This window comes from Mandrillus leucophaeus, unplaced genomic scaffold (genome assembly GCF_000951045.1).
Source record: "Mandrillus leucophaeus isolate KB7577 unplaced genomic scaffold, Mleu.le_1.0 Scaffold139, whole genome shotgun sequence".
In the NCBI taxonomy this organism is placed as follows: Eukaryota; Metazoa; Chordata; class Mammalia; order Primates; family Cercopithecidae; genus Mandrillus; species Mandrillus leucophaeus.
In genome coordinates, this window is record NW_012101354.1 from 2,615,120 (window position 1) to 2,632,150 (window position 17,031).

The 17,031-nt window shown below is 49.7% G+C and overlaps 1 protein-coding gene across 3 annotated transcripts; it reads right to left on the reverse strand.

Annotated features, from left to right (window-relative positions):
* Window positions 1–835: 835 nt before the first annotated feature.
* On the reverse strand, window positions 836–17,031 carry PLEKHO1 (pleckstrin homology domain containing, family O member 1). Of its 3 annotated transcripts, XM_011973634.1 has the most exons (6): window positions 16,639–16,765; window positions 10,674–10,778; window positions 10,198–10,299; window positions 8,169–8,847; window positions 1,255–1,361; window positions 836–1,120 (listed from the first exon to the last, which is right to left on the reverse strand). In XM_011973634.1, the coding sequence occupies exons 3-5, from the start codon at window positions 10,204–10,206 to the stop codon at window positions 1,291–1,293; spliced, it is 759 nt and encodes a 252-aa protein (XP_011829024.1). In that variant the 5' UTR covers window positions 10,207–10,299; window positions 10,674–10,778; window positions 16,639–16,765; the 3' UTR covers window positions 836–1,120; window positions 1,255–1,290. The 3 variants fall into 3 exon arrangements, with proteins under 3 accessions (XP_011829024.1, XP_011829025.1, XP_011829026.1); XM_011973635.1 differs by lacking the exons at window positions 836–1,120; window positions 1,255–1,361 and adding an exon at window positions 11,480–11,620 and having other exon boundaries at window positions 7,626–8,847; window positions 16,639–17,031; XM_011973636.1 differs by lacking the exons at window positions 836–1,120; window positions 1,255–1,361; window positions 10,198–10,299; window positions 10,674–10,778; window positions 16,639–16,765 and adding an exon at window positions 9,260–9,878 and having other exon boundaries at window positions 8,032–9,117.

The window sequence follows — 17,031 nt, forward strand, 5'->3', positions numbered from 1 at the left end:
GAGACTGTTCTGGGCTCTATTATCTTTCCGTCAAATTCTGCTTGCAAACTGAAAAGTTCCTTTTTCAGTTCCTCTTTCCTGCAATACCTTATCAATCACAGCTAAGAAAAGCCTGTTGCTACTTCTAACATTCTGCCTGGAAGTCTCTTTAGCTACCTCCAACAAATTTATTAGGTATATTTTCTAGCTCCCAAGACACCACAGGTGACAGTTCTGTGAATGATTCTATCACCATATAACACGGGTGGTCTTTCTCCCGTCTCTGAGAGCAGTTTTCTCCCTGTTCATCCAGACTCTGTAACAGTCTCCTTGCTGCCCTTCTAGGCTGTCTGCTGCTGGGTCCTAAGATCAATGCCACTTGTTTCAGGTTTTAGTGAGGGCAGCATCCCACTTTCAAGAAACAATCTTTGTTCTAGTATCTATTGCTGAGTAACAAACTACCCCAAAACCTAGTGACTTAAGACAGCAATGGTTTGTTAGTTTCCCACAGTTCTGGGGGCTGACTGAGCAGCTAGTCTCTGGTCTTGCTTGTGTGCTGCTCCAGCTGTGTCTGACTGGAGGCTTGGATGCTGGGACATATCCATGTGGTTTCATGGTCTCATAGCAAGGATGCTCGCCCAGGCTTCTTATAAGCACCTGACTTTTAAGAGAGTAAAAGTGTGGAAACTACAAGACCCTTTAAGGCCTAGGCGCTGGAACGTACACAGCACATGTTCTTTGTTCTATTGGGCAAAACAAGTCATTGGCAAACCCAGATTCAAGCAGCAGTTGAAGAGAGAGCAACTCAAAAGGGAGAAACAGCGAACTCATATTGCAAAGGAGCGTGGAGGGGGGCTGGTTCACTGAGGATCATTATTTAGTCATCTATTACATTTATTGTACATTTAAGATACATGTTAGATACCCAGGTAAAGATGTCAAGTTGGCACTTAGCTCTAAGTGCTAGAGAGGGAAATTTAGGCTGGAGAAATAAATTTGGGACAACATATCAACATACAGATTGGGTACTTCTGGGAATCGTCTTGCCCTCAGGGTTTCCAGCTGCTGTATTAAGTCTGGACTGTGTATGAGGCGCAGTAATGGCGGAGTGCGGCCCTCTGCAGCCAGAGCTGGGTGGAGGCTGGGGGAAGAGGAATATTGTGTTTTTGAGTCCACTTCCCTATTTGTGCACAGAGCATTCCACTGGTGTTCTCCTCCCTGCCTCCCAACCTTGATAGAGCCAAAAACATTAGGGACGGTATTAGGACAACTGACCTGCATGCCAAGGACATAGGACAGGAGACTATGCCATTAGCTTGTTTTGCCACCTGAAGTCAGGAACCTTAGGAGAAAGGGGCTGTTTGCTGTCATGGCTTTAATATCTGGAAGAAGGGAAAGCAAGAACGGGCATGAGACTAGTATTTTTGAAAGAAAGCGGTGATTTCTGAGCCATCCCAAACCAGCAGGAAGGACAGGGGTGATAACCCCAACTTGCCCATAGCAGGAAGTAAAGAGGAGAAGGGATTCGGCGTCGGAGACCATGACACAGGTCAAGAGTTCTAGTGCTACTTGCTTTTCTACGAGTTCCTTTTCCTCATATTAAGTCCTTATGAAAGCCGCCTTATGTCCATGGTTTCTGTAGCTGCACTAGCATCTACACTTCTGATAGTTCAGGAGGAGTTGGGAATCTGTATTCTCCAATTGCTCCCCAACCTTAATGCACTTAACAAGTGTGCTCTCCATACTTATTAAGCCTCCAAAATCACGTTTTTAAACTGGTCCTGCTAATTTTTGCATTCCCCCCATCCTTGCTTCCAACCCTAGGGTTGGGGTGAGGTTGGGGTGGGCCATGTACAAGACTTTCTGGCTCTATCTCTCATTTCCTGAGCAGAGCTGGGCTGCACTAATTGACCTCGAGGGTCTCAGCTGTGCTAAGTTGGGTGTTTGTTAGATCTCATTAGGCTTGTAATTAGTGCAAGGAATCTAGGTCAGAGGCAACGGGTTGGAGTGATGGTCTCCTGGGGCATGACTAAAGGTGGGGAATAGCAAACAGGCTCCTCATTCTTTGAGGGGGGTGAGCCGGGGGAGGAACGGTGGGACTTGTGTCACACACAGAGACAGACACAGGGTCACGTGCAGAAAGGCGGTCAAACTCTGCTGTGTGCGTGTATGTGTGTGCATGAGTGTGTGCATGAACGTGTATGATTTTGTGTGTGTGTGTGTGTTCGCTCCTGCATTTACTCGGGTTTTTTCCAACCTCTCCATATATGGCGTGGCTCTAGAGCAGGCTGGGGATTGGCTGCTTCTGTTGGGAGACAGGGAGGTAGTAAGAAAGCAGAGAGAAAGGAACCCAGCGTAGGGAAGGGAGTGACGAAGTGGGGGATGGGGGGCAGTAGCCGAGCCTGAGGGTTGCAGAAGGGAGCTGGGACTGCTTGCCTGTGAGGGGAGAGATTCTTAGAGACTCAATTCCTGGGAGAATGAGGCAAATTTACTACTGGCAGAGAGGTTGGGAGAGTGGCTGGCGAAGGAGGCGAGAGCTGTTTCCTCAGGGACAGAGCTCTAGGCTCAGCACCGCATGGTTTGTGAGAAGCAGCGCAGGAGTTACAGAAATTTGCACTTTTCTTTTCTCCCTGGTCAACCTATGCTGTGGAAATAGCAGGAAATCAACTCATCAGCGTTCCAGGCCAACACCCCAGACATTCTTCCTGACAGAGGGAGCCGGGACTGCAGTTCCTTCATCCCTCCTCAGGCCCCTGGCTAACAACCTGATGGGGAAGGACAGGAAAAGTTGAGGAAAATGTCATTGAAATGCGAATTAAGATTTCGTTCTTTACCTGCCTCTACCCCTCACCCCATCTCACCTCTGTGTCCTGGGTCCCCCCCCCAACCCCCGCCGTCTCCCCATCCTTGGGCCTCCGGAGGGTGCTTCCCTTTGCTTCATCTGTATAAGAAGAGAAGGGAGCAGAGCAGTTGGGAGGAGGAAGGGAGGGAGAATAAGTGCACCCTGAAAGCGTCTCAGGGCAGCTGTGTGCTGAGAAAGTTGCCCCACACAGCTACGGAGCCACCCATTTGCCACGCATCACAGTTACTGCGGGCACGAAGGGAAATATCACAGGCAGAGGGGCTGGAATGATGGAGTGAGGGAAGAGAGGCGCTGGGAGGAAGGGAAATAAACCGTAAGCACCTTCCCATCCTCCTGTCACAGTGCCCAGGTTCAACACAAATGCTTCCTCAACAGAACTCATGCCAGCAGCCTACCACAAGGGTGCACCTTAAGCAATTTTTCTAGTGGCAAGCCTGGCTCCATGCTAAGCTCTAAAGTTCTTGAAGACCAGGGATGATGCTTTCATCCCCCCTTCTGGCTCTAGGCTTCAGCACAGTACCTGGTGTGCTCTCTCCTCTGAAGAGAGAGGTCGGGCACAGCCTGTGGCCTGGATCTAGCTAAGTGACAGTGACTGACCACACACCAGCGGCCTCATTCACACTGTGCTCCTTCCACCTGAGCTAGCGGCCCACTGCCCAGAGTCAAACCAGTAACAGTAGCTGCAGCGGTTACTTTCTGACAGGCATTTTCCATATTGTCCTCACTCATCCAATACCTCTGCAGCTTGCAGATGAAAAAAACTAATATTTGGAAAGCATGTGCCTTGCCCAGGGCCTCATAATCAAGAATTAACAGAGTTAGAATTTGAATCCAGATTCATCTGGTTTCAAAGCTGGGCTCATTTCACCACCCAATGGCCTGGATGTTCTAGTAACTGTTGGAGAACTGGAAGCTGTTGGTTTTGGAGCCTGAAGCCGGGAGCACGGTGCCCAGCTCTTCTCTTACTGTCGTGAGGTCCCCGATCTTTCTTTTCTGCTTCCCTCACCTGTCACTCTCCTCTCTAGTGTCTCCCTCCATCTTCTGGCTCCCCTGGGAGCCACAGATAATTGACATGTTGGGATACATATGTCATTTGTGCTTTTGTCTTCTTTCCTCATTATGTGGGAGCAACAAGGAAGAAAAAACGGAAAAATGCTGGCAAAATACAAAGATAGAGGCTTGTAAAAAGAAAGCATAATTCTAGCTTAGACTGGAAGGGGCATGACTAAAGGTGGGGAATAGCAAACAGGCTCCTCATTCTTTGAGGGGGGTGAGCCGGGGGAGGAACGGTGGGACTTGTGTCACACACAGAGACAGACACAGGGTCACGTGCAGAAAAGCGGTCAAACTCTGCTGTGTGCGTGTATGTGTGTGCATGAGTGTGTGCATGAACGTGTATGATTTTGTGTGTGTGTGTGTGTTCGCTCCTGCATTTACTCGGGTTTTTTCCAACCTCTCCATATATGGCGTGGCTCTAGAGCAGGCTGGGGATTGGCTGCTTCTGTTGGGAGACAGGGAGGTAGTAAGAAAGCAGAGAGAAAGGAACCCAGCGTAGGGAAGGGAGTGACGAAGTGGGGGATCGGGGGCAGTAGCCGAGCCTGAGGGTTGCAGAAGGGAGCTGGGACTGCTTGCCTGTGAGGGGAGAGATTCTTAGAGACTCAATTCCTGGGAGAATGAGGCAAATTTACTACTGGCAGAGAGGTTGGGAGAGTGGCTGGCGAAGGAGGCGAGAGCTGTTTCCTCAGGGACAGAGCTCTAGGCTCAGCACCGCATGGTTTGTGAGAAGCAGCGCAGGAGTTACAGAAATTTGCACTTTTCTTTTCTCCCTGGTCAACCTATGCTGTGGAAATAGCAGGAAATCAACTCATCAGCGTTCCAGGCCAACACCCCAGACATTCTTCCTGACAGAGGGAGCCGGGACTGCAGTTCCTTCATCCCTCCTCAGGCCCCTGGCTAACAACCTGATGGGGAAGGACAGGAAAAGTTGAGGAAAATGTCATTGAAATGCGAATTAAGATTTCGTTCTTTACCTGCCTCTACCCCTCACCCCATCTCACCTCTGTGTCCTGGGTCCCCCCCCCAACCCCCGCCGTCTCCCCATCCTTGGGCCTCCGGAGGGTGCTTCCCTTTGCTTCATCTGTATAAGAAGAGAAGGGAGCAGAGCAGTTGGGAGGAGGAAGGGAGGGAGAATAAGTGCACCCTGAAAGCGTCTCAGGGCAGCTGTGTGCTGAGAAAGTTGCCCCACACAGCTACGGAGCCACCCATTTGCCACGCATCACAGTTACTGCGGGCACGAAGGGAAATATCACAGGCAGAGGGGCTGGAATGATGGAGTGAGGGAAGAGAGGCGCTGGGAGGAAGGGAAATAAACCGTAAGCACCTTCCCATCCTCCTGTCACAGTGCCCAGGTTCAACACAAATGCTTCCTCAACAGAACTCATGCCAGCAGCCTACCACAAGGGTGCACCTTAAGCAATTTTTCTAGTGGCAAGCCTGGCTCCATGCTAAGCTCTAAAGTTCTTGAAGACCAGGGATGATGCTTTCATCCCCCCTTCTGGCTCTAGGCTTCAGCACAGTACCTGGTGTGCTCTCTCCTCTGAAGAGAGAGGTCGGGCACAGCCTGTGGCCTGGATCTAGCTAAGTGACAGTGACTGACCACACACCAGCGGCCTCATTCACACTGTGCTCCTTCCACCTGAGCTAGCGGCCCACTGCCCAGAGTCAAACCAGTAACAGTAGCTGCAGCGGTTACTTTCTGACAGGCATTTTCCATATTGTCCTCACTCATCCAATACCTCTGCAGCTTGCAGATGAAAAAAACTAATATTTGGAAAGCATGTGCCTTGCCCAGGGCCTCATAATCAAGAATTAACAGAGTTAGAATTTGAATCCAGATTCATCTGGTTTCAAAGCTGGGCTCATTTCACCACCCAATGGCCTGGATGTTCTAGTAACTGTTGGAGAACTGGAAGCTGTTGGTTTTGGAGCCTGAAGCCGGGAGCACGGTGCCCAGCTCTTCTCTTACTGTCGTGAGGTCCCCGATCTTTCTTTTCTGCTTCCCTCACCTGTCACTCTCCTCTCTAGTGTCTCCCTCCATCTTCTGGCTCCCCTGGGAGCCACAGATAATTGACATGTTGGGATACATATGTCATTTGTGCTTTTGTCTTCTTTCCTCATTATGTGGGAGCAACAAGGAAGAAAAAACGGAAAAATGCTGGCAAAATACAAAGATAGAGGCTTGTAAAAAGAAAGCATAATTCTAGCTTAGACTTCAATACCTGTGACAACAGATGGCTCTGCTGACCATGCTTAGGGTCGTGGAGAGTGTAGCTATTTGGAGGACAGGATGTCTGGAAGCCTGGGTCCTCACCTCATACCCCAGGAGACCACACAGACATGAAGGTGGCACTCTTGCACGCTTTCCCTTACTCAACTGGGATACACATTCCTCAAGGAAGAGGCTAGGTAACTACAGTCTAAAGCTGGGGAAAATCTCCATGACAGAGTGGCAAGGGACTAGAGAGAACAAGAATTCCTCTGCCCTAGGGATGGTTTAATAGCAGTGATAAGGTCCAGAGAAGAGTTGTGAAGGAAAGAGATGATTTCTGGAAAGAAGGGGAGAGAACCCCCCCGCCCACACCATTTTGCTTCCATGGGTTGTAGGAGTGACATCAGAGCAGAAGAATGGGGATTGAAGGGTCTGTTTCTCCCACAGGGTTTTCGCCCCTCTTCCTCCTATCCCATCTTCCTAACATCGGGGTAGCTTCATGGCCAGGTCTATATGCAACTTGGCCCCGTTTCCGCCTCCCCCCATCTCTAGTGAAGCCCCGCTGCTCTTGGAGGATCAAGCAGCTAGCAGGGCACACTTCAAAGTGGTTTTTAACCCTCCATTTACTTGATTCATGAGGCTCTGTCCCCTTCTTTCCCAAAATCAAATTATTCCCTTCATAGCTCTTCTCGGGACCTCACCACTGTTACTATACCTGATCTCACACACTTCTGAGGAAGAGCGAACAGTGAGTTGTGTGGGACCTACCATAGGCAAGAATGTTGGGAAGCCTGTCAACTTCAGGGTGGCTGGGAGGGTGCTGGCGTGGGCATCCAGATGCTTTTCTAAAGTGGGGGCTTGCTTAGTGAGAGAAGAGGTTTGATGAAGGAGAGTGGGGAGGCTACAGGAAACCTTAGCTTGGCCGAAAGAGGAACTTAGACACATGTTTGGTTTTCCCCTTCATCCTACCCAGCTTGCATCACCAATCAGTTTCATTCTTAGTTCAGTTCTTCTGTGGGATCTGTCTCTAGTTCCCCTGTGCTAGGGCCCTGAATCAAATAATGAAACTAGTCTCATCCACCCAAGGCTGGATCTTTTTTTTTTTTTTTTTTGAGGTGGAGTTTTGCTTGTTGCCCAGGCTGGAGTGCAATGGTATGATGTTGGCTTGCTGCAACCTCTGCCTCCCAGGTTTAAGTGATTCTCCTGTCTCAGCCTCCCACATAGCTGGGATTACAGGCACCCACCACCATGCCTGGCTAATTTTTTGTATTTTCAGTAGAGACGGGGTTTCATCATGTTGGTCAGGCTGGTCTCAAACTCCTGACCTCAGGTGATCCACCCACTTTGGCCTCCCGAAGTGTTGGGATTACAGGCATGAGCCACTGCGCCCAACAAAGTTGGATCTTTGAGTCAATGTTGGGAAGGGTATGGAAGATGAAGGGAATAAATGTCTCATGTAAGAAAATCCAGACAGCTGGATCTCAACCAGAGACTGCTAGGAAAGAGAAGCCAGTGTCTGGCTGGGGAAGATTTTAATTCCACAAATCCTCCTCGGGGCTGGGATAAATTTCACGGACAGGTGGCAATGGCCTCCACATCCCTACAACTAGAGTAGGGCAGCTGAAACTTCACCCTCAAACTGACTGCCTGGGGTGGGACATAGAAAACGCCCTCGTCCCCCTCCTGCTCTAAGCTTAGAAGCCCACTGTATCCTTGGGAGCAGCAGTGGACTCCCCGTGCCGTCTTGGGGGCAGGCGGTGTGTGGAGTGATCAGACTATGTCTTTTCTGCACCTTCTCTCTCTCTGGCTGGGTAAAAACTTCCTACTACTGCTACAGGGTCACTTCCTCAAACCTGAAGGGGATACGGAAAGTAGGAGGGGAAACAAGGGTTGTAGTGGGGTCAGGCATCAGCAAGAGCAATGAGCTCATTTTTGTTTTCTTTTTTTGATTGAGGTAAATAAAAAAGCTTTATCCAGCCACACGGAGACAAGAGTCTGTCCAACCCAACGAGTTCCAGACCCCACCCCGCCCTCACATCAGGCTCTTCCGGTACTGACTGTGCGGGGTGGTCTGTCTGAGGTGGGAGTCGGGGGTCTGCAGGTCCATCTGTCTGTACAGGTCTCTCAGCTCCCTGACCTCCTGCAGCACCCTCTTTGCCTGGTTCCAATTTGATGACGCCTCTCCCAGCAGCCGTTCCGTCTCCAACAGCAGCTGCTCTGACTCAGAATCCGGCGGAGACCGAGGGGGGTCCTTGGCCTTTCGCTTCCCATCTCCCAGTCCCTGAACCTCTGCCAGAAGCTCCTGAGTCTTCTCCAGTTTCCTTGCTACCAGGTCCTGGATCCGGGACAGCTGCCCCGGGTTGGGGGGGGCAGGGGATGGGGGTTCCTCAGCCTGGAGCTGGAGGGTGCGGGCAGGGGCAGCGTCCCGCTGAGACAGGATCTCCTCCAGGGAGGCGCAGCGGCCCTTCTCTGTGGGTGTCAACTTCTTGGGTGCCTGGGGAGTGTAGGTGGCCCCTTTGTCTGGTTTTTCCCAAGGTCGGGAGAGGCTGCTTGCCCGGTCTGCGGAGGGCTGGATGCGGTCTGAGTCTGCTCTCCGCCGGCTCCCTGCCAGCTGGGCCACAGACTTGTCCAGGTCAACCCGAAAGCTCTCAGCACAAGAGGTTGGCTCCTCAGGGGAAGGGTCTTCCTCTTGGATCAGGTCCAAGGTCAGCATTCCATCCGAGGTAGACGTGGAAGCCTGTGGAGCAAGGGGGAAATGAGAGGGGAAAGCTGTCTTCAGGAGGGATTTTCAGAATGACTGCCTAAAAGATGCAAGCTGTGGTCATTTTCCTCTACAAGCCTTCCCTGAATGAGAAATAGTTTTTTTAGAGACAGAGTCTTACTCTGTCGTCCAGGCTGGAGTGCAGTGGCATAATCTTGGCTCACTGCAAACTCCACCTTGTGGTTCAAGCGATTCTCCTACCTCAGCCTCCCAAGTAGCTGGGATTACATGCACGCACCACCACGCCTGGCTTTTTTTTTTTTTTGTATTTTTAGCAGTGGCAGGGTTTTACCACGTTGGCCATGGTTGGTCTCAAACTCCTGATCTCAAGTGATCCACCTGTCTCAGCCTCCCAAAGTACTGGGATTATAGGTGTGAGCAACCCTGCCTGGCAAAGCCCTCTGCTCTTGACTGAACCCTCCTACTGAATGTGCTGTTTCTTATTCCTTTGATAGTGACTTGAATGTTTCTTTTTCTGTGATTTACTTTCTGTTGCTTGTTTCCTGTATTCTCCATTCTACCACAAGCTTCCTGAGGGGCGTCCTCTTCCTCAGTATTGTGGACTCTCAGCATTAAACTGGGTCTGACACACAGAGGACGCTCCCCATGGCACAATGACTGTCCTCCTCCATCTGCATCCTATGAGCCCCACACTTCAGCCCCCTTGCCTTACAAAATTTTTTCTCTTATTTCCAGAATACTAAAAGTGATGAGTAGTCAATACCAAATATGTAGTTATACATATGCTGCTTTAGTCATTCCTCATAGCAGCCCTTCAAGGCAGGCATGATTACTGCCTCATTTTACAGCTGAAGACATGCAACTTCAGGGAACCACACAGGTAGCTGATTATAGTGAGGTTCCAACTCAGGTTTGGACTCCAAAGCCTGTGTTCTCTGCACTATACCTGCCTTCCTCTCTCTCTAAAGACTTAAGAGCTCAGAAGCATGAAAGAAACCAGCACTTTGTATGTTTCAGAGATTCACTGTCATCCTTTCTCCTCCAAATGCCTGCACTACTACATGCTGTTACCCATCAAGACAGTCACCATAAAGTAGCTTAGTTTTCATTTTCCTGTAGGTATAACTCATTTTCTCCAAAACAGGGTAACATTACTGGGAGCCAGGACTTTTGAACTCCTAATGGGTGCTGAATAAATGCTTTTGATTTAGATCAGGCAGGGGCATGGGGTGGAAGGACTTCCCTCGCCTCTGATCTTGGCATCAGGGAGGCCTCCCACAAATGCCTCTGGTGGCATACAGTTCTGTCTGAGATGGACTGACACAGAATTGGCCCTTTGGCAATGTTTATTACAGTCTTACATACCACAGCCATTAGGTGTCCCCTTGTTGGGGGGCGGCGGGAATGTTGAATTTTTGCCCTGTCTCGAGTAGGATGGGCAAGATAGCTGTCCTCCTCAACGGTGACCTGAAGAGATGTACTGTGAGTCATGAGTGCTCTTCAGCGACCTTTGTCCCAACCCAGCATCCCGAGGCCTGAACGCGTGCCCATTCCATTCACGGCTTCTGAATGAATCCATGGGCAAGGGGATTTACTGGACACGAAGGGGCTCTTTAAGCTGACGCAAGGCTGGCTCCCGCATCATGAAGTGGGGAAGAGGAGGTGTCAGAAGAGACTTGGAGAGAAGGTAGAAAGAGATCAGGTTTTTAAAAGGGAGGTAAAGAAGTAGAGCTGGTGGGGGAGCGAGTAAATGGGGCCTGCATAATCCTCCCCCTTCAGTGGGTCACAGCTGCTCCCTCTGCCCCAGCCTCCCTCCCTCTCCCCACAGTGAGCCCCCTGACCTCATCCAAGATACGGTTCTTGGCTCGGGTGATGGCAGAGTTGAGGGCACTGATCCACGATTCCTTCTCTTCTGGACTCACTGCCAGGAAGATCAGGTTGGGTGCCTGTGAGGGGAAGATTCCTGTTTCAGCCAGGGTTTTAGAGGTGGTGCCTCACCTCGAGATGAAGAAATAAGAGATTACAATCTCACTTTCTTAGACCCAGCTCCGGGAAGGAGAGATATTCTGCTTCCAGAGTCATCCATAACTTAAGGAAACCCAGCTTCTATTCCTGCAAAATGCATAGCTAGGAGGTTGTTTTAGAAACGACCAAGGAAGAGCTAAGAAGGATACTGAGTATTAATATGGTATTGGAGATAATCAGAGGAAGTCTGATGAAGGACAGGTATTAAAATACAAATCTTTCAATGTTTGAAGAAATAGAATGTGACAGGAGTAACTTCCCTGGGTTCCCTCCGACAAGATGAATTAGATTCAGAACTTCAACCACCTATCAGGGTACAAGGACAGGGATTTTCTTCTAAGGAATGTAAATACGCACATGTGTGGATGTGTGTGTATAAAACAGAGAAAAATAAAGAGATATATAGAGAGATGATCTTTGTGGCTGAACAGGTTAAAGGCTGGCCTGCCTGGAAAGAAGGAAATGGCCACAATATTCTCAGGTGAAATGATAAAAGCCAGCAGGAGAGCAATCCAGGGCCTCTGAGCCAAGATTGCTGAGAGAAGTTGAGGGGAAGGAGTTCTCCCCTGCCCCCTCCAACCCTGTCCATGTTCCAGCGGCCAAGGTGGCAGGAGAAACATACCGTGTTACCGGGCTGTTTGGAGTGGGCAAGAGTAAACTTGCTATGATTTTTCTTGCTCCTGCTCTTGGACTTCCGGAGCTCTTCACACTTCTCATAGTCACTCAGGTCAAATACCTCTTGAATATTTTTCTCATCTTTTACCTAGGGGAGGGTTGGGGTGAGGTGAGGAGGATAAAATTATTTAGCCCCTCCACCCAGACTGTTAGTTTAGATCATCTTGGGAAGCAGAGGAAGCCTGAGGAGAGGGAGACATGCCAGGAGAGGAGAGGGCCGTCCTGCCCAAAGCCTACAAAGGCCTCACATCAAGGAGGAGGCTAGGGCAGCCCCACGTCTTGAATGCTCAGGTGTGTTTCTGTTTAAATCCCTTCTCTTCACTCTCCTTAGCCAGGCTGCCATTTCCAGAGTCCCACTATGCCTCTCTCCACCCATTGCCCCACTCTTCCTTAAGGACACAACTTACATGTTCTAAAAAGGCTCATGTCCTTAAAGGGACATGGTAGATGGTTGATCCATCACCCTCAGTAAGACAGACCTGTATGGCCCTTGATGGTCCACAGAATGAAGATTAAGGCATGGCCAGTATCAGGGTGTCTGGAGGGAAGGAGGGGCTGTCTCTGGCCTCCCCACTCGCACGTGTGCAGTATAGCTCTCCCACCCCACCTTGCTCCCTTCTCTGGTATGTACAATTATAGAGACTCATCTTCCTTGTTCATTTCAGGAGCATCGCCACCACAGGACGGCAGCCCCCTGTGTTCACTTTGCTGAGTTTGTCCAGAGAAGCTGAAAACTACAATTACAGTTCCTACCCTTTCCTCCTCCCTCTAAGGTACTGTGACAATCCAAACTAACTCCTCCAGACCTGAAAAACCATTTCTTTCATCCCCCTATCTCTAGGCAAGAATGCACTTAGACCTTCCCTTGAAGACTACACTTTAGACTTGGAAAAAAGTATTCTGTGACTTCTTGCCATTATTCTAGTTTGAGTGCCTGGGTCCCCTTTATTGCAGGAAGCTCTTCCTCATATCTAAACTTAGCCCTCCCTGCTGTAGTCTCTGTCCTGCACTCTGGTTCTACCTTTAGCAGCTTCAAGTAACATTTAGCTCTTAGCACTCCTGCTGAACATCTCATCGAGGCCGCATTCCTAGTGACATCCTCCAACCCCAACTAGCCTTTTCTGAGCACTGCAAAGCGGCTCTAGAAATATTTCTTCGCAGGTCCATTTGAAACCGATCACAATGTTTTCTCCTTTCCCCTAACGCGGTGTTCCTACAACTCTGGGACTCTGAAGCAGTGGCTTATGGATTTGGTTTGGCTTGCAAAGACCAAAGTTACAGAGAGGAGACTTAGTTACAAGCCCAGACTGCATAGTCTGTTCACCCTCTGTGACTTGAGCCCAGGGTTGGAACACCTCAGGAAAAAGCTGGTCACGTTTTCCTGGGATGAGAAATGAAAAGCACCAGCACTTGTCTCATTAAAACTAAACATAAAAGTAGCCTCATGTCTTCCTTAGATGACATCCACCTACCCTGACAAATTATTTTTCAAAAGAGTCCCCAACTTCCCCAGCTCTGAAATGGGGCTCATGTGCATGGAGGTGAATTCATCTATCCTCCTGGTTCCTGGAAACCTGGAAGTGGGGAAGTGGTTCTCCCTTCCATTACCCAGACCATCTACAGTCTTGCATCCGCCCATCCTTCTGAATTGCTGCTGGACCTGGAGGCTGATGACAGATGAGGACAGATGACCACATGGCCCCATTCAAGTGAGTGACTGCTCATACATCTACCTCCATTTGTTTCAGCAAGGCTTGGCTCCTCCAGGGCCCCCCACTTTCCAGGCTCCCTGGCTTTAGGCTGGAAAGCGGCCAGAGGCCTTGAATGATTACGGGTAGAAGTAGGACAAGGTGCTGGCAAGGGGTGTCCAAGAACAATTCCCAGAAACACGGGGCAGGGATGTAAGATGATGCATCATCCCTCCTCTCCCCCTCCTTCTCCAGAGTTGAGACTATCAGCAGAGTCCAGAAGCCGTGGAGAGGAAAGTGCTGGGTGTGTGAATGTAGCCAGGGGAAGAGAGTTAACTTACTCTGTTTTCCTTAGGGGAAGGGAAGGAAAGGAAGTTATTCTAGCTTGCATACAGACTGATAAGGAGTTCTGGGGAGCAGAAGACACTGACAGAGGTTAGCCCTTAGTGGGGGTGGAGAGGGTGGGAGATGGGGTGAGGCAAGCAGTAGCACAAGTATATTCCAGTGCCTGGGAAGATGGACAAAGCCAGCAGACTTGTTCTCCACCGTATTGTTTTTTTTTTCCGCACTTATCTAATTCCCAGAGTCTCATTTATAACTACCTATCTTCTAAATTAACCCTCCCTTTCCCCTGATTCTTTGTCCGTGACCACAGTAAGGGATTTTTTCCCACACCTGTCCAAAGAGTTGCCCCAAACCCAATTTCCTTGACCATGAGGTCTAAGGTCTAGCTTCTGTTCTTACCCACCAGCCTGTGACCATAAGGTGCTCCAGCCCTCTTTGAGAGAGGATGCCCTTTGACTGAGAAGGAAGAAAATGATTACTATCGAACACAGAAGAAATTCTATGGCAGAGGTGGTTGTGGGAGACCCTGCCTTTAAGAGAGGAAATAACAAAAAAGACTAGTGAAAATTCTGGGAGATAGGGTTATAATTTTTCTTGCATTAACAGCAAATGATATAGATTATACTCTGCCTTAAAAAAAATCTTGTCCAGGCACTGTGGCTCACACCTATAATCCCAGAATTTCAGGAGGTTGAGGCAGAAGGATCACTTGAAGCCAGGAATTTGAGACCAGCCTGGGCAACATAGTGAGACCTCATGTCTACAAAAAATAAAAAAAAAAAATAGCTGGGTGTGGTGGTGCATGCCTGTAGTCCCAGCTACTCGGGAGGCTGAAGTGGAAGGATTGCTTGAGCCCAGGAGGTCAAGAAAGCAGAGTTACAACTGTGACACTGCATTCCAGCGTGGGAGACACAGTGAGACCGTCTCTAAAAAACAAAACAAAACACCCTGTCTTGACTCTATTGGCCCTGGAGCTTTTTGCAAGTGGGCAGAATAAAGCCCAGAGTCCTCTGTCAATTTCACTTTTTAACCAGGCCCACTGTAGCATGGAAACTGGCTCTAAAAAAGCATAGTATCAATATGTCTAGTCCCTCTTTCCTGTGCCCTTCCCAGCAGGAGACAGCTGGCTCCGTGACCAGTCAGATGGTCCTGACTCATAGGACACCAGACATCCTAGGCTGAGGTCATTCCATCCTTTCCCCTGTCTCTGTACCTCTTCCTCACAAGCAAGGATCAACTATGCTTTTGCCCCCAGACTCTGCTCTTTGGGCAAATACAAACAAGCAATGGATGTCTTATTCCTCTTACCCTTTCACTATTATGTTTTCCCTGACTTGTAGGAAGTTCTCCCTGATTGGTAACTAGAGTTTCCTGCAATTAAGAAGTTCGGGGAAGACAGGAGATACACTTTGACACTTGCTTTTTTTTTTTTTTTTTTTAAATTAGAAAGCCGGACACTTGTGGAGAAAACTTTCTGGAGGATTTGTGATTGGGCAGCAGTAACTCTTAAAAATAAATCCTCCTGGCCGGGCATGGTGGCTCACATCTGTAATCCCAGTACTTTGGGAGGCTGAGGCTGGTGGACCACTTGAGGCCAGGAGTTTGAGAGCAGCCTGGTCAACAATGCGAAACACTGTCTCTACAAAAAATGCAAAAACTAGCCAGACATGGTGGCACCCACCTGTAGTCCCAGCTACTCGGAGGATGAGATGGGAGGATCACTTGAGCCCTGGAGGTGGAGGTTGCAGTGAGCTGTGATCGAACCACTGCATTCCAGCCTGGGTGACAGACCAAGAAAAGTGCCTTCACCTCACTCCTAAGACTTTCCATCACCAACTTCCTAGCTTTGTGTAAACAGTTAGGTTTCAATACCCTTAAGAGGGATCTCTTTGGCTGTGGCACAGCTTAGTTCTTCCCTAGATGCCTCAGTAGATGTTCTTCTAGATGAGTACTTTGTCTCAGGGTGTGTGTGTATCTGTTTCAATACCATAAAAGGTTTTATTTACCTAAATATAATCTACTGAATAAGGGTGTCTACTGCAGAAAGTAGAAGAGGTTAGAACTCAGGGAGGGCTTCCCAGTTAGCTCTGGGTGAGGGAACACAGAATCCCTCCTGTGAGGGCGAGAGGAAGAGCCACTCTAACTGGTACACAGGACAGTCTCCCAGGCTATACTGACAGTCACAGAGGCAGGGAATGGAGTGACTTCTAACCACTGGAGGGGCAATTCTGATTTCTCAACATGAGTACACGTTATTGACCCCAAGACTTAGGGAAAAAAGGGAGATGGGTCTGGATTCAATTATCATAGCTCAGGTTTTGACACAGTGTAGACTGGTTTTCATGGTTAAATACACAGCCAAAGGTATCCAAAGACATACAGGGGTTCTTAACTCCATTCTTCTCCCTTCAGATACAAATGGTGGGGGGGTGGGCAGGAAGTGGGTAGAAAAATGGGTTCCTTGCCTTTTTTAAATGGGGTGGGGGTGGGGAACAGAGAGCATACTGGTTAGGGACACTGCCTTCAACGAAAATAACTGCCACTCACAGACCCGAGGTCACAGGGGTCAGACGGCAGGGTGCGTGTGTATTTTCTGTGATTCAGGGCGGATGCGCCACGGACAGGACCTGTGCACGCTCCTGCCACAGACAGGAAAGGGGAGGCTGGCTGGGGTAGGGTCGGGGGACAGAAAGGGGTGGCGAATAGGCTAAACTGTTTCAGCAGAAATAACAAAGAAAATAAATCCTATATTCAGGAGGCCGGTTAGGGTGGGAGGCAGCAAGGGACACTCAGGACTTCTGGGGCGTCTTGGGAGGGGCTTATCATTGTTGTTAGAAAGGTATTTGCAAACAAAAAAACACTGAGTAAGCGGCCAGCTCAACTTCTAATTCTCACTCGGGTCTTCTCACTAAAGGGTGACCTTTCTCTGCAGATGAGATGGGGGTAGAGAGTCAGGAGACCACTGAACTTGCCTTTGGAACAAAACGAGGGTGGAGTAAGCTAGGCGAGCCCTTGTGGAGTGACAAAGTGGGGGGTATGAGAAAACGGAGAGTTAGAGGCAAGAAGCACCCACCTCCTTCTCAGAGATGTAGAGCTGGTCCCCTTTCAGCACCACATAGCGGTTTTTCCAAATCTCCCTGAAAATCCCTTTCCCGCAGAATTTCCGGACCCAGCCGACCTTCTCGGGCGGTGCAGGCTGCTGATTTCCATCCTGAGGCCCCTGCCCCAGGACAAGATGAGAAGCGGGCGGTTAGGAGATTCCAGCCGCGGCTTCCTCTCCATCCGTCTCTCACGACCGCCTCAGCGGCCCCATCTCCTCCCAAGGCTGCGGCCGCGGGGGGCGCCCCAGGTTCGCTCCCACTTCGGAAAGGTTTTCACTCCAAGGAACTCCCCCCGTTCCCCTCCCCTGCTCCCGAATAAACAACCGGGGCTGCGAGTGGCAGGGGCGCCGGCCGGGCGCGGAGGG

Excerpts from the sequence above, each read along its gene's own strand:
- PLEKHO1 (XM_011973634.1), bottom strand. Across the intron at positions 1,362-8,168 it reads CAGACAGACCACCCCGCACA|ATATTAAAGCCATGACAGCA; the intron begins GTCAGTACCGGA and ends CCCTTCTTCCAG.